This window comes from Miscanthus floridulus, chromosome 2, assembly GCF_019320115.1.
Source record: "Miscanthus floridulus cultivar M001 chromosome 2, ASM1932011v1, whole genome shotgun sequence".
Lineage (NCBI taxonomy): Eukaryota > Viridiplantae > Streptophyta > Magnoliopsida > Poales > Poaceae > Miscanthus > Miscanthus floridulus.
The window spans coordinates 12,170,163-12,186,992 of NC_089581.1; the positions used below are offsets into that span (position 1 = coordinate 12,170,163).

The window sequence follows — 16,830 nt, forward strand, 5'->3', positions numbered from 1 at the left end:
TGACTTAATCTTTCAGCTTCAAAGGTTAGCGTTGCAAAGTCGGTGGCGTTTCAACCCGAAGCAAAGGACCCCTCTTTGAGTGCTTGTCCGGTTACCCCTCTTTGTGTGCTTGAGAGGGCACTGACTTCACCTGTCAGGATTTAAATATTCAACCCCCCCCCCCCCCCCCCCCCCACCCCCACCCCCCCTTAACCGATATAAACTCTAGTGATGAGTATTATTTGTGAGCATGCGATAAGAGTAGTAGACTTATGGTGTCTAGGAGTGTGTTGTGCGTTTGTGATGATGTGCAAATGTGCGCGTCATCCTTGTAATCGAAAAAAGACCAAACCACGTAAAAAAGAGGCACGCAACGGTCCAGAGAAGCCTATTTTCATTAACACGATGGGAAAACTACATATTATTTGCAAGCGCGCGATAAGTAGTAGACTTGTGGGGTGTGGGAGTGTGTTGTGCGTTCGTGATGGTGTTCAAACATGTGCGTCATCCCTGTAATTGAAAAAAGTACAAGCCACGTAGAAGAGAAAAGGCAACGGTCACTCCTACAAATGTGTCACACACACATAGCTATACAAGTGTATCTCACACACATTCGTAGAAAAAAAAAGTGTTCCACACACTACTGCATATGCGTGCGAAAGAGAAAAGACAACGATCACTCCTACAAATGTGTCTTACACACATAGCTGTACAAACATGTTTCACACACACCACAACAAAAAAGTGTTCCACACACTACTGCATATATGCGTGTGAGTATGTCTCGATCACGTGAGTTTATCTTTTTTTTCTCTCTAAAACATAGCATACGCTCACATACATGTATGCGCGCTCACCCATATGAACACATAACTTACTTTATAACCATTTTCTGAGAGACTGAGCCGACTGATCTTGAGATTGACGAAGTCGCCATATGTAGTGTCAGCGCGTGAAGCTTAATCGATGGGCGCAATCAAGAGAAAATGCTGCAATTGAATGTCAAAAGAAGAGAATTTTAGTGCTTGATACAATGGTAGGGGCTTACTTGTGTATATTAGGATGTGTCACGATCACTGCTATTCTCCATAGGCCAATAAATATATATAAAGTAAAGTTCATAGGCCTGTTCGGCTTACCCCATATTCGGCCTGTTCGGCTTCTTTTTTCAGCCGGAACAGTGTTTTTCACTCACAACAATTCAGCTAGAACAGTGTTTTCAGCCAGTTTCAGCCAAAATTCTGCCAGCCGAACGGGGCCATAGCCGGTCCTCGAATTTGTTGGAGTGTGTCATCCCGGTCCCCGAACCCAAAAAGCATGTCATTCGACCTTAAAATATGTTTGGGTCTCATATTCATCCAAATGGCGTTGCGTGTCTGTTCCCGGGGAGGAGGCGCTATGTGTCTTGCAGGGTGCACCGACGAGGGAGAGAGGCGCAGGGGCCTCTTCCACCTAGGGCAGATTCCGGGGGCTGCCGGCGTAGGCGCGCTGGACTACGGGCACCAACCCTAGAGCGGAGTGGCCGACCGTGGAGCATCATGGCCGCGGCGGACCGACCCTACAGCGGAACGGCCCACCGGTGGGGAGCGCAGCAACCGGAGGAACCATAGCGCCGACACTCTCTTCGCTCCTCGCAAGGCTTCTGTAAGGCAGTTCACACGAATGATAAAAGAAAGAGGGAAAATGAATGGGTACCTTCGTAAACTAGTGGCAGGTGGATATTTTTTTAAAGTTACCGTTTTCACAGATGGAGAAAGCAGGAGAGAGTTGTTATGTGTTTTGCACTAGAGAAAAAGCTACTTTTGCCTCAGCTCCTAAGATTCCCACCCTTCTGGTTGTCTTTTCGCTTTTTCTAAGCAAAAGCAACTCCTAAAAATCCAACTAAAGGGACCCTAAGTGCTGCGAGTTGCAGCTAAACAAGACCTATAATGCACATCAACAATTTACATAGTTATTAATACATTAATTAATGGGCATATAAATCATATAATTTATGGCTGAGACTTAGAATGACCTAGAACCGGAATTCTTGCTGGATCTGTCTATAGATGTTCAACGGGCCGGCCTGGCCCGACACGGCATGGGCCCGTGCCAGGTACGGCCGAACAGTGTTCGGGCCGGCACGACACGTCGTGCCTACCGGGCCGTGCCTGACCTACGGCCCAGGCACGGCCTGCTGGGCCGTTTATCGGGCCGGGCCGGCCCGAGAAGCACGGTCAATCCAGCATGCCGGGCCAGCCTAGGCCCATGATGAAGCGCGAGCAGCCAGAGAGAGGGGGAAAGGGAGGAAGCGTGGGCCGCCGGAGTGGAGGCGGGGAGGGGGCGCCCGCGTGGGGGCGCGACATCGGCGCCCGTGCACGAGGGCCGAGGGGAGGGAGGGGCGTCCCGCGCGGCACCGGCCTCGATGCCGCCCGCAGCTCCATGAGCTACGGCCACCGGAGCAGCTGGGCCACGGACGGCGCAGTAGGGCCACCGGAGTAGCCCGCGTGGCTCCCGCGGCGCTGCCGCTGCACCATAGCCCTGCCACTGCACCACCGCTCCACCGCAGCCGCCTCTCACCATGGCACCACACATCTGCGTGCCTACAGGCCGTATCCGGCCAAGGGGACGACAGATTCGGGCATGGCTGGTGACGGATTCAGAGAGAGAGGATGGAGAAGGGCCGAAGGGGGAAGACCCAGTCGGCCTTGGGGAGGGGGGAGGAGTTGAGGCCGGCCGACGACTCGGGGAGGGAGCGAGGGCCGAGGGGTTGCGGCTGCGTGGCTGCCCGTGCTTCTCGGGAGGGGGTGTTAGGGTTAGTCGGCACCAGGCTGCGCGGACGTGGAGGCGATGGGGTGTTAGGGTTAGCCGAGCCGAGGGGGGAGGCGGGGACGGTGGGGCGCACTGGGCCGTGGGGAGGGGAGGAAGGAGTGAGGAGGCCCAGGAGGGGGAGGGGCAGGTCGGGCCGACCGTCGAAGGCCGGGCCATGCCGTGCCAGCCCACGGGCCTAAGCAGCGCCCCAGCATGACCTGCACCCTCGGGCTAGGCCATGCTTGTGTCGGGCTAAAAAAATAGGCTTCGTGCCGTGTCGTCGTGCCTCGGGCTGCATGGACATTTATAGATGTGTCTAGGCACTGTTTGGTAGAGCTCCCAGAGCTGATTCTCTGCTAAATCCAGTAGGAGCTCTGCCAAACAGTTTATCAGAGAGAAGTGATTCTCTGCTGATTCCGTGAAGTGATTCCCCATCGTGATTTTGAGAGTTTATGTTAAAGAATCAAAGAGAATTACTTTCAGCCACAGAATCACTTCTCTCAGAGAATCAGAATCATCTCTCCCAGCCTCTTAGTATATTTCAGAGAATCACTTTATAGAATTAGCAGAGAATCACTTCTCTTTGAAAAAACTATTTGGCAGAGCTCATGCTGGATTCAGCTGAGAAAACTTTGAGAGCTCTACCAACTAGAGCCTAACAGGCCCTCCCTACCAAGAAGAGAAACCAGCTACGGCTACGGTCTACGGGTACAGGGTCCCAACTCCAAACCGACCCCAGGAACGAACCGCCTTGATCCGTTGGGCCCCCTGCCGCTCTCTCCGACACAGCTCAGCCCACTCGCGACCCGCAGCGCGTCTCCTCCTTTCCTCGTCCACCCGGCCATCTCCGCAGCCACTAACCCGCAGCCCAGCACCGGCCGCTCCACGCCTCCACCCCCCTCGTTTCGGTCCGACGAGCCCATCGCCTCCGCCGCTTCGTCGCCGTCGAGGTCGCACCACCATGGCGGCGCTCCTAGCCCGGCAGGCAGCGCAGGCGCTCCGCGCGAGGCAGACGGTACGAATCCCTAGCCGTATCCTCCCGTGCCCGGCGCTTCCAGAGTCCAGATCCCCTCTATCCGCTCGCGGATTCTCAGATCGAGAGCCTTGTCATTCCTGGGTGCTGGCGTTGCGGATGCGTGTGTGACTCTGTGGTGCCGGTGTTGTTGCAGGCGCAGCTCGGGCCGGCCGCGTCGGCGATGCAGGGGCACCTCCGTACCTACATGAACGCGGGGATTCCCAAGCGGTTCAAAGGTCACTGCTGTCCCCCTTTCTATTGCGCTGTTTGCCAGTATCGGTACCACAAAAAATAATGCGATTCATGTTGAGCTGGTTTCCTATATGTTGTATATGTTACGAGTAGTTTGCAAGAGCACTGAATTGAGGGATGCATGAAACTGTTTGGTCTTGGGTTATTGATTGATTGTATGCCTTTCAAGTTTCAGTCAACATGACATGCTCAAATAGGACAGACTGGTGAATTTGAAATCAGAAATTGATGAGGATAATTCGGTGCAGTTCTATATGAGCGTCTGGTTTGCAATTAGTTGTCTGTCGATGGGTTTTGGTACCTTCGGAAAGAGCAGTATATGAAACTTTTCAGGATGAGTTTTTGGTTACCAGTTAAATTCGACTTTCAAGTTTCAGCCAACACGAAATTCTCAAATATGATGTTGTGCCTTGCCGTCTTGGTTTATTTTTAGGATGGTCTGTTGAACTTCACATTTGAAGTTGATGAGTGATTAGGCAGATTACTATATGAGTTGTATTTCTTCACACTTAGATTTCCATGTCCTCCTATGTGTTTACATACATAATTTGAGTTTGCTCAGTGTTACTGTTCTCTGAGTGTTTAATCCTATTTAATGACCAGAGGATGAGGAGAAAGAACAGCTTGCAAAAGATGTCGCAAAAGATTGGAATGCTGGTGAGTTTCTGATGATGTTTTTTTTGTGTGCATTGGACAAGAGTATGATCATTGGCAATTTTGTTCATTGCTGCCGATATATTGTTGTTCTCCCTCTCTCATTGTGATTTTCTTGTTTCAGTCTTTGAAAGGAGCATCAATACATTGTTTTTAACTGAAATGGTCCGTGGCTTGATGCTAACTCTCAAGTACTTCTTCGATAGAAACGTTACAGTAAGTGGTGAATTTGACATATGACGTTATCTGTACTGTAGTTGTATGCTTCCATTGACTGTTTTTATCTCACCACATTGCAGATTAACTATCCATTTGAGAAGGGTCCTCTGAGTCCCCGCTTCCGTGGTGAGCACGCTCTCAGACGTTACGAATCTGGGGAAGAGCGTTGCATTGCTTGTAAACTATGTGAAGCTGTAAGTTGTACTTATGTTTAAAGTTTTCTTACTTTAGACGATGAACATCAAATACAGCTAGGAACCAGTTGTTTTCCCATCTTACCCGAATAATAGTTGTCAAATCAAATTCCAAAAGTACCAGTTACCTACTGGTATCTGTGCTGCCAGGGTCTGAGATTTTTAGCTAAACTGGAACGCAAAACCCTGATTGTGGGTCCTTTTGAGTTCATAAGAGTTACTATGATTTTAATATTTTAATGTATCTTGTCATAAAAATATATTTGAAATGTAAGTCACTTGAAAGCAAAATCAGTTTTGTCATATTGCTGCCCAATGTTTTAGGTGCTCCTTATCATCTTGCGGTTGTATAGCAAGTTCATATAAGGTGGCTATGAAAATTTTGGAGGGGGCATTATACATTCAATTGTGAAATACCAGCATTATACATTCAATTTTGAATACCAGCAATTCATGATATAGAGATAAAAATTTATAGGCTCCTTGTCTCCACTAACTCATACTAGATTTACCAAACACTTTGGTATATGCTTGCTTCAACATGTGGTGTTTCTGAGTAATTAAGTATAGTGAAATGGCCTTTGTTATACTAGTGTAGTGGGGTAGGTTTGGCTTATGATGGTTGGATTGTTGATGGTTCTTGTGGTAACTAAGGTGGCACTTATTGATATAACTCTGCCTATTTGAGAAAAAACTATTGCTCACATGATATGAACGATGTCCAGATATGCCCAGCTCAGGCAATTACAATTGAGGCTGAAGAACGTGAAGACGGCAGTCGCCGAACCACAAGGTAATGAAAATGAAGCTTTTTCTCTCTCTTTTTGTCTATAGAACTATGATTTACTGTGTTCTGCAATTAAACTTTAACAATCTGAACTTGTGTTGCTTTTATCTCATCACAGATATGATATTGACATGACCAAATGCATTTACTGTGGGTTCTGCCAAGAGGCTTGCCCAGTCGATGCTATTGTTGAGGGGCCTAACTTTGAGTTTGCTACCGAGACACACGAGGTAAACTACTTGATTCCACTGTAGGTTTGATCTCAAGTTTTTGATGTCTTGCTGCTAAGCCTTGACATACAACGATGCAGGAACTACTGTACGACAAGGAGAAATTGCTTGAGAATGGTGATCGCTGGGAGACTGAGATTGCTGAGAACTTGAGATCTGAGAGCCTTTATCGCTGAATCTGTCTTCCATTGTGGTTGATAAACTGGGTTCTTCCATTTTCCATATTTTGCTCAACTAGCTGATGAATAAGCACACAATGTGTCATAACTTAGATCCCAGGTACCATGTTTTTGTACCTCGGCACCATCTGTCTGTTTTGTTCATTGCCTTGCCAAAGGTGGCACCGAATGTTGTTTAGTGGGAAAATTCCTTCTGTAGCACTGAACTGTTTTCAGTCAGACCTTATTTTGTATACAATGAAACAGGACACTGTGCTCACGGCTCAGTGATTTGGTGAATGTTAACATGCTTGTTTCTCACTCTGTTTTTAAACAAACAACGTTTGAACTAATTAGCTTGCTGTAAATGTCGTTTATTTAAAAACAAACGGAGGTAGTACCAAATTTTTGAACTTGGGATGTTGCAGGAAACCGTTGGGTCCTGGAGGGTTAGTCTATGTACGTGTCTGCCTATCTATGACCTTGCAGATCATGAAGCGGCAGGAACATAAATATCATTTTTATATATTGGAGAGTCTATACGTGTCTGCCTATCTATGTCCTTCAAAATTTGACTGGTAAATCTGAGTGTCGTGTCTCTGATATAACATCTATTTCGTATTATTTTAAATCCTGTTGAAAGTATCTAACTTATAAAATATTTTAAGAACCTAAAATAAAAGCTTTCGTAGCTCAGTTGGTTAGAGCACCCGTTTAGTAAGCGGGAGGTCTTGAGTTCGACTCTCAACGAAAGCAAATAATTTGTTTTTTCAGCTTTGGTTTGGCCATTTTTTCAGTTTAGCTGAAGGGTTTTTCGTAACAGATTTACAGCTTCGGTTGGCCATTTTTTCAGTTTAGCTGAAGGGTTTTTCGTAACAGATTTACAGCTTCGGTTTGGCCATTTTTTCAGTTTAGCTGAAGGGTTTTTCTTTACAGACGGCAGTTGCCTGCTATCCTACAAATCCCAAGAGCAGGAATCCCCCAGGCACCTCACCCCTCCGTCCGATTTTTTCCTCCCGCAAGCTGAGGGCAAATCCCAAGAGCAGGGCGCACCGGTGAATCTGGGGTCGACGTAGGAGGTGCCGGCGGAGGAGGTATGGGCGGTGCGGCCTGGCGGGATGCTCGTGCAGAAGAGGGGCGGCGGCGGGGGGCAGGCAACGACAAGCCGTCGCCCAACATGAAGCCGGTGCCCACCATCCAGGTCAAGGTCAAGCACGCCGGCGTCACACATAAATCTACATCAGCTCACCCGCTCGCCTTATTTGTCCTGTCCACTCGTCCGATGAGGAGGAGTGGTGACTGATGGATAAAGTTTCCATCAGTCACCTGCTGAGGAGATATACACTTTTTTATTTCTCAAGCAATTTTCTTTGTTTTGTAACTCTGTTTTTTATTTTCAGTCCAGCTGAAGGAGCATGTTCGCTCGCTCGTATACGATCGGGAATAGTATTTTTCTCTTACACCAAACCAGTCAGCAGTAAATAATCCACGGTCGTTTACGACGAAACGAACAGGCTGAGGGTTTTTATTCGTTGCTTTTTTTCAGTTCATTTGAAGGGTTTTTCTTTATTGCTCAAGCAATTTTCTTTGTTTTGCAACTTTGTTTTTTTTAGTCCACCTGAAGGGTTTTTCTTTATTGCTCTTAACTTTGTTTTTTTTTAATTCAACTTTTTTCCCCTTTTTTTGCAGTTCAGCTGAATGGTTTTTCTTTATTGCTCTACTTTTTGGCAGTTCAGCTGAAATGTGAGTTTTTTTTTTGCTTTTCTTCTCGGCAGTTCAGCTGAAGTTTTGGCCTTTTGGGAACCTTTTGCAAAGTTTTCTGTTCTGCTCAGTTCTGGCTGATAGACCGCCAGTGTCATGACTACATTTACACAAAATCAATAGAGTATCGATAACTTCGTAATCTTGCTAGCATCGTCATTGGCTGTAAGTGTTCGCTTTAGGTTATTAAAAGGTTGTAGAGCTGTAGCTCTTGTATCTGTAGCTCGTAGATCAAAATTAATCTAAAGTAGTTTAAATATATTTATATATAGTCCAAACTAAAAACTAAATTAATTATCTTTTTTTGGATTTCTTTGAGCTAAGCTCTGCGTGGTCATGTTTAGTTGTAGACCAGAGTTAGCCAAGCCAAATTTTAGTCTGTCATAGAAATTTAGCCATCATTTAGTTCTAGGCTCATATTTGGTTAGCCTAGAAACTTTGGCGTGCGCCACTGCGCCAGCTACAGTCAACTGCCGATACGGGCACTCACGCGGGCAACAAAATTGGCCGCCTCCTTTTGGTCGGTTGAATGCAATGCACCTGGGTGGGGTGTCAATAAAGATGGGCGTGGTTCGGATCAGTGGAGCGGTTCATTGAACCGGTCCATAAAATTTAACCAACAGTCTGTTCGTTTGGTCGTAAACGATCATAAATTTTTAGTCAGAATAGTATTTTTCTCTCATACTAAACCAGCCGACAGTAATAATCCATGATCATATACGATCGTTGTTTCAGTTCCAGCCGAACATGCTCATGCTAATATCAGTCAAAGGATTTGGATCGATGGATCGGAAACCAGAGAACCGAAAGATCCAACGGTTCGATCCTCCCCGTCTGGCAGTACATACGGCGCAACCTCTGGCTCAGTGCTTGTACCTCGGATCTCGGACCCTGGCCAGCCGCCGATGAGGGCGCTGCGGCCGGTGCAACAACCTTGCTCTCGCTAGTGACCGTCCTCGCTGCTTCCTCTGCTCGTTCTCGCTCGTAGTTGCTGCCGGTGAGCTGTCATCGTACGTGGTCTACCCAGGGCGGCCAGGACGCATGGCGCGACGACAGGACACAAGCCACCATGCTAATGGCTCGGGTGCAGCTGGAGGATCTCCCGCTCTGTCTGCGCACAACTCAGCTTCCGCCGGCTCTCCAGCGCCGCCTTGTCCATCACCTTCATCGGGAACCAGCAGGGCCTCCCCACGCCGCTGTTGCCGGCGCCTCCGCCGCGGAGCTCGGATAGGTACACCGTCCCGATGTCGCCGCACCCGAGCCTCCGTAGCAGCCGACGCAGCCGCGTTCCTCGCCGCGCTCCGCTCCGCCGCGGGTGCCGCCGGGGACGCCGTATGGGCGGCGGTGGCGGCAGCGGAGGTGCTGCAGCCGGAGCACTCGCACGAGCTCTACCAGCTCGTCTATTACTCCGCCTATGCCGAGTGGGACCGCGCCGCCCAAGGCCCCCGCCGTACTGGTTCCCAAAGTGTGCGACTTCTCTTTTGTTCTCACCCCTCGCCGTGCGTCTGAGTAATTTTGGAGCTATCCATAATAACCATTGGGCCCCATTGGGTCAGCGGCTAATACAGATGGAGCAACCAGTGCTCCTCCGGAAATCAGTTGGATCGCTGGATCGATTGCGGTTCGCTCCATGGATCACCCACCCCCAACTTGAGGTGTCAAGCTGTGGTTGGTTGCACATGCATCGAATGTTTTTTCGTTATGAGACTTTAAATAGAAATATCTATTTAAACTAAATATCTGATTTTCAGTTTGATTTCACCATTGTATTCTTATCGAGATTTTATCTACAAAACAAGACCATCCATGTCTATATTCTGATGAAGAAAAAAATAATGACATGAACTCTACACATCATACTCATGGTTGTGATAAAATTTGGCTTGGCTCTTATCGAAACAATATTTTAACTCGTCCTGCCCAAAATTTGGCATGATTATTAACTAAACCACACTGTTTTGTCCCTGCCCCGTTTAGCCTTGGCTAAATTTTAGCTTGGCTTATCGTGGCCTACGACCAAACAAGTCCTACGTTCCACGCGCTAAGCAAAAGAACTAGTTTTCAAAAGGGAAAGAGGTATTTAACAAGGCAGACCGGACAATCTAGTACTACGTTCTATACCTGGAGCATCAATTTTCAATTGTACAAGGAAAAGCAACATAGTGTTGCGTTTGTTTTGTTTCGGAGACAATGTGAGGTGTGATAGTCATGTCTCTAGTTTTATGGAATGGTCGGTTTAGTTCTGGTTTGGTTACATATATATAGATGGGATGATTCTTTTTTTCTGCTTGGTCGGGGATGGCGAGGAATGGAATGATCTGTCTTTTGTTTGGATAAAAGGATGATGACGGTATCGCTAGATGTGATTACCTCCTCATCAAATTATTAAGGTTACCCTATTTAAATCTCTCACGTACTACATCTGTCCCTAAAATGATGCAACTATTAGTTGCGTGCCAGTTAAAGCAATTCACGTTTGACTAAATTTCTAGTAAATAGTATTCACATTTATGGTCCCAAATTAATTTATTATGAAAAAATATATCATAATTAATCTAATGATATTTATTTTATATTATAAATATTTATATTTTTTTCTAAAATTGATCAAACTTGATGTACTTAAATATGACACTGTTTCAAAATTGCATTCTTTTGGAGACGGAGGGAGTAATGTCATAATCGCAATTTGTACTTAGAAATTAAAATTCTTGCATTAATTAATCACATTGGCCATGACCAAGGACTTGTTTAGATACACATGGTTATTTACTAGTTGGAGCTAAAAATTAGTCAAAATTAGTTATGGTTGGCTAGCTAGTTAGATAAGAGCTAGCTGAAGACTTGTCTAAGAAATTAGTTCACCTATTAATTCTTCTCTATAAATGCACTAGGGCTAATTTGAGCTAATTTTTAATTAGCTATACTGGCAATTAGCTCCTATATATCAAACAGGTCCTAAAATAAAGTTATATGAGGTAACTTTTTTTTAAAAAAAAAAAGGTAAATGAGCTTTTGGCCCCATGTGTTCTGGACCCCTGGTGACCACCTCTTCCACTCTCATTAATCGCACGTGGACCCCAAAGCCCCTAACATTATCTCTTCGATGCTTCAACCCCACACCCTCCGCCCGCACGGGTCTCTTCCACGTTGTGCTGGGCGGCGCCGCGCCCGCGCACGTACAGTCGCCCGCGCGCTTCGCTCCGATGACGGAGTTCGGAGTTGCGCGATTTGGGTGTAGCGTTGACTGCGGCGGCCGGGGAAGGAGGTGCGCTAGTCTGGCAGAGTGGCGACGGGCGTCGCAGGCACGCTACACATGACGCCGCGTCCGCTCGTGTCGAAAGGGTGGTTCGGCCCGATCAAACGTGAAAAAAAGGAGATCGTCCCATCAAGGAAACGAGGAACAAACAAACCCTCAAAAGTACACACAACATATCTTTAAAACCAACAGGGCTTAAGCGAGATACTTCAATTATGACATGCAACTACTAGAGCAGTTCAACAAGCGACATGAAAGCAAAAACCAACATTACCCAACACCCTGTTCGCTGATCGTTTCTATGGCTTATAAGTCGACTGATGCTGTTTTGTTGCGAGAGAAAAACACTATATCATGGCCGAACAGATTCATGCAAGCAGATCAGTACTCCTCGTCCTCCTCACCGTCATCACCGCCACCCTCAGCAGCAACCTCCTCGTAGTCCTTCTCCAGGGCGGCCAGGTCCTCACGTGCCTCGGAGAACTCCCCCTCCTCCATGCCCTCGCCGACGTACCAGTGCACGAACGCGCGCTTGGCGTACATGAGGTCGAACTTGCTGTTGATGCGGGAGAACACCTCGACGACGCTGGTAGAGTTGGAGATCATGCACACGGCGCGCTGCACCTTGGCGAGGTCGGCCCCCGGCACCACCGTCGGTGCCTGGTAGTTGATGCCACACTTGAACCCAGTCGGGCACCAGTCCACGAACTGGATGGTGCGCTTCGTCTTGATGAGGGCCACCGCGGCGTTCACGTCCTTGGGCACCACGTCGCCGCGGTACATCAGGCAGCACGCCATGTACTTGCCGTGCCGCGGGTCGCACTTGACCATCATGGAAGCCGGCTCGAACGCGCTGCTGGTGATCTCTGCCACCGACAGCTGCTCGTGGAAGGCCTTCGCCGAAGAGATCACTGGCGCGTATGAGGAGAGCATGAAGTGGATCCTCGGGTAAGGAACCAGGTTGGTCTGGAACTCATTCACATCCACATTGAGGGCACCATCGAACCTCAGGGAAGCAGTAAGTGATGAGATCACCTGCACACCAAAACAGTTCAAGGCATACATTTTAGCATCGGTTTCAAGGATGTATGAACAAAACCAGAGCACATATGTATGAACAAAACCAGCACATCCCCACCCAGTGTAATGCAATTGTTCTACCTGAGACACAAGGCGATTCAGGTTGGAGTAGTTGGGTCTCTCAATGTCGAGCGAGCGCCTGCAGATGTCATAGATGGCCTCATTGTCGAGCAGGATGGAGACATCTGTGTGCTCCAGCAAGGAGTGGGTGGAGAGCACGCTGTTGTAGGGCTCCACAACAGAGGTTGACACCTGGGGAGATGGGTACACAGTGAAGCCCAGCTTGGATTTCTTGCCGTACTCCACAGACAGGCGCTCAAGGAGGAGTGAACCAAGGCCAGAGCCGGTTCCACCACCAACAGCATTGAAGACCAGGAAGCCCTGAAGCCCAGTGCAGTTGTCAGCGAGCTTGCGGATGCGGTCAAGGCACAGATCAACAATCTCCTTGCCAACTGCATGAACAAGAGTATGCAAAACATAAATGAGTTGCGATGAGCTTATTCTGTGGAACACAAAGTTTTTTGATGGGCAATTACTTGTGTAGTGGCCACGGGCAAAGTTGTTAGCAGCATCCTCCTTGCCGCTGATGAGCTGCTCAGGGTGGAAGAGCTGGCGGTAAGTGCCAGTGCGCACCTCGTCGATCACAGTGGGCTCAAGATCAACGAAGATTGCACGGGGCACGTGCTTCCCTGCACCAGTCTGGCTGAAGAAGGTGCTGAAGGCGTCATCCTGGTGTCCCGCAGTCTTGTCTCCAGGCACTTGGCCATCAGGCTGCATAGAACAGAAAGGTGTTAAATGCAATTCAGATCATATCGTGAAAGGATCAAAGGAGCCTGGTTGCAAGGGTTCAGCATACCATCAATTTAATTAGTATTTGATTCAAAAGGGATGATGGCAACTCAAATTCATAGGAAAGGGAAATTTCAGTTCAGTCATAGTTGCACAGCACAAACTAAAGCGGCATTCCCATATTCTCATTTGGGATCAGATCGAAGAAATGGAAATGACATGGATAAATTTACAGTATCAGCTTGATTCACGAAATAATACTAGTAGAATTCAAACAGCCCCTAGATGGCAACAGCAGAAACAGAGATATCGCAGTTCATAGGAAAGAGAAATTTCATTACAGTCAAATTACAGTTGCACAGGACAAACTAAAATTTCATTCCCCTAGACCAATTTGGAATCAGATCGAGGAAATGAAAACAACATGACTATAATTTACAGAATCAGAGCTTAATTCACGAAATAATACAAGGAGAATTCAATCAACTCCTAGTCGACAATAACAGATACAGAGACAGATACAGAGATAGCGCCGTTCAAGGAGACATTTTATTACAGTTGCACAGCACAAACTAAAGCATGATTCTCCTATACTAATTTGGAATCAGATCAAAGAAATGAAACAACATGAGTAAAATTTACAGAATCAGAGCTTGATTCACGAAACAATAAGGAGAATTCAATCAACTCCTATTCGACAATAACAGATACAGAGATAGCGCAGTTCATCCACGCACAGAACAGATCCAAACCGACCACGAAAGGCCGATGACTAATTGCGACATCGCAACCCGTCTGAGAATAGGCGTGACCAGCAACAGACGGGTGCATACGAGATGTAAAATTCGATCGGAACGGCATGTTATCTCCGCCGCAAAGTATTAATCGCAAACGAAATCCACAATACGCCCAAACACAGGATGATTCGCAGTTCAAATCGCGCAGGAAATTTCGAACCCTACTCTACTAGTACTACCAACAGATCTGACAAAAAAACCCTAACCACTTCACCCCGATTCGAGTATAGCGCCCTGCGACTACAAATCGCAGAACTCCTCGACAACAAATCAGAAATCAATCGAAGACGATGATGGGGATGCCTAGCGAGGAAGAGAATACGAGGCGATCGCACCTGGATGCCGTGCTCGAGGCAGTAAAGTTCCCAGCACGCGTTGCCGACTTGGATGCCGGCCTGCCCGATGTGGACGGAGATGCACTCCCTCATCTTCCTCCTCTCCTCTCAAACAACCGCGCGTCGATCGGGGGAGGGCGGAAAGGGGAATGGTCGAGGATCGATCAGGGAAGGACGGAAAGGGCGGTCGAGGATCGATCGATCGAGAGTGGAAGCGCCGGCGTTTGTGAAGACGCCGAGGGGAAGCGATAAGTGCCGCCCAGCCCCGCGACGGCTTTTATAGGCAGCGTGGGAGAGGCGGCCGCGGCCGGCCCGTGATGGTGTGGCGCGGCGCGGTAGACCTAGCCTCCGTCTGGTTCGGGGCTGACGGCGTGATGGTGGCCCATGGCACAGCCTCTGGGTGGTGGGCGGGGCGGAGACAACGAGGGGTTAACGACCGTTTGGCTTCGAACGGCTCTGAGGCTTGCGTGATCAGCGGCCGGCAACGGTGTGAATGAGCTGTGGAGGGCGGGTCCCGCGGAGCCGGCGCGCTCGGGGTCTCGGCGATTTTTACCGGCGGCCGTGGATATTGTGACACGGACACGTGGGACCAAATGATGGAAAGAAATATTTGGGCCCCATGGAGCATTGATATGGGAGGACGTCAGGGGAATGGAGGGGAGCGGCGGGTTCTGTTGGCCGGCCGTTTCAAATTTTGAAATTTGAAACTTTGTATCGCACCGTCGCGGGAAAGTACATGGTTACCCTTCGGCTCTTGGGCCTATGGAATGGCCGGCCAGTTGCAACCGTAACGGCCATGTATATGTGCATGGATCAAAGGCCTTCTGGAGCGTGGGAGTTAAGCCAAAGAAAATCAGGTCCCATGATAAAAAAAAAACAAAATAGAATCTCACTTCAAGGCCTGGTTTAGATCCAAAATTTTTGGCAAAATGGGCACTGTAGCATTTTCGTTGTTATTTGGTAAATAGTGTCCAATCATAGTCTAATTAGGCTTAAAAGATTCGTCTCGTGGATTTCGTCTAAACTGTGTAATTAGTTTTATTTTTTATTTATATTTAATACTTCATGCATGCGTCCAAAGATTCGATGTGACGGGGAATCTTGAAAAATTTGGCGTTTTGGGGTGGAACTAAACAGGCCCCAAGTGCTGCGATGCGAAGGCATCACTGGCTGCCCACATGATAAATAAAAAACAAAGTGAAGTAACTAATTCCTCTTGTCTTTCTCACACACAGCTCCATTCTTTTTGTTCGATTTCTGATTGTCCATGCAAGATAGCTCAGAAGTTAGGTCTACAATTGATGATGGTTGTTTCGACCGGTGAGAAATCAAATGCCTTTTGCAACCACATTGCTCTTTATCCTATTTTCTTATTTGATTAAACATTCAGAGAGTGATGCGACAAAGTGAAGGTGATGTCGATGATTAGGGTTGTACCTACGATTTTCGGGCTCCTGAACGAAATACGTGATGGAGCCCTAAAATCCAAGAAAACAACATAACCAAAACATACTTTCACTTGATTTTAAAACTTCAAAATATGTGGTTCTTACGCTACTTAGAACATATCAAATCTTGACGCTAAAACAATAAAAATAGTATATATTCAAGCAACAAACTGACCTTACGTTCTAATGAAAAGCATCATTCTTTTATTATTCTTTGAAATGAAACATTCAATTATATCTTCCTACTTGATCATCTCCAAGATACCATTTTTCAAGTGCGATCTATTAAGTCTTTTTTGTATCGTTGTAGATCGCAAGTAGGATTTTAATAATTTGAGTTTAGAAAAAATACTTTCCGCAGATGCAACATTAACAGGAGTTGTAAACAAAATTCTATATGCAACAACAACATCCGGGAAAGAGTTAGCTAAAATAGTAACAAGAATTTTTTTCTATCTAAAGGATTAGCTATTGTTAATTACGTAGTACTTAGTGTAAATTTGGACGCCCCTGAACTTAGCGTAATTAGTGCTTGCAAAAGAGAGAAAATCAGAAAATACTAGAGAGCGTGCAATACGCAAGTGGATACTACTAACTAGAAAAAATCTAGCACCATGCTATATATATTCTGTGTCAAGAACTCAAGATTCAAGAATTCGGCTTGCCTTCATGCGCTGGAGAGATAGAGAAGGATTCCTTTTACCTGGAAGGAGCGAAGGACTAGCCTTGCACGATAAACTACACGCTGGAGCGTTTTCTTTCAAATGGCGCCTAGATGTGAGGTGTGTAGTTCTAGGCCTGGTGTTCATCTTCTTAAAGTTTACTACTTATCATATCGAATGTTTGACACATGTATACAGTATTAAATATAGACTTAAAAAAATAACTAATTGTACATATTACGACTAATTTTCGAGACGAATTTTTTAAGCCTAATTAGTCCATGAGATGAATTTTTAAGCCTAATTAGTCCATAATTTGACAATGTGGTGCTACAGTAACATGTGCTAATAATGGATTAATTAGGCTTAATAAATTCGTCTCGCGGATTACTGAGGACTTCCGTAATTTATTTTATTATTA

At 46.8% G+C, this 16,830-nt stretch overlaps 2 protein-coding genes and 1 non-coding gene across 3 annotated transcripts; 2 read left to right on the forward strand and 1 right to left on the reverse strand.

Annotated features, from left to right (window-relative positions):
* The first annotated feature begins 3,590 nt into the window (after positions 1-3,590).
* LOC136537942 (uncharacterized) lies at positions 3,591-6,599 on the forward strand. The gene is made up of 8 exons (XM_066529917.1): positions 3,591-3,784; positions 3,939-4,020; positions 4,640-4,693; positions 4,815-4,906; positions 4,990-5,103; positions 5,829-5,896; positions 6,009-6,120; positions 6,201-6,599. The coding sequence occupies exons 1-8, from the start codon at positions 3,731-3,733 to the stop codon at positions 6,294-6,296; spliced, it is 672 nt and encodes a 223-aa protein (XP_066386014.1). The 5' UTR covers positions 3,591-3,730; the 3' UTR covers positions 6,297-6,599.
* Positions 6,600-6,960: 361 nt separating this feature from the next.
* TRNAT-AGU (transfer RNA threonine (anticodon AGU)) lies at positions 6,961-7,034 on the forward strand. Its single transcript has one exon. It is a non-coding gene; the product is annotated as a tRNA-Thr (tRNA).
* A 4,427-nt stretch (positions 7,035-11,461) lies between these two features.
* Positions 11,462-14,555, reverse strand: LOC136517182 (tubulin alpha-3 chain-like). The gene is made up of 4 exons (XM_066510714.1): positions 14,300-14,555; positions 12,915-13,149; positions 12,460-12,830; positions 11,462-12,333 (listed from the first exon to the last, which is right to left on the reverse strand). The coding sequence occupies exons 1-4, from the start codon at positions 14,390-14,392 to the stop codon at positions 11,680-11,682; spliced, it is 1,353 nt and encodes a 450-aa protein (XP_066366811.1). The 5' UTR covers positions 14,393-14,555; the 3' UTR covers positions 11,462-11,679.
* Positions 14,556-16,830: the final 2,275 nt, after the last annotated feature.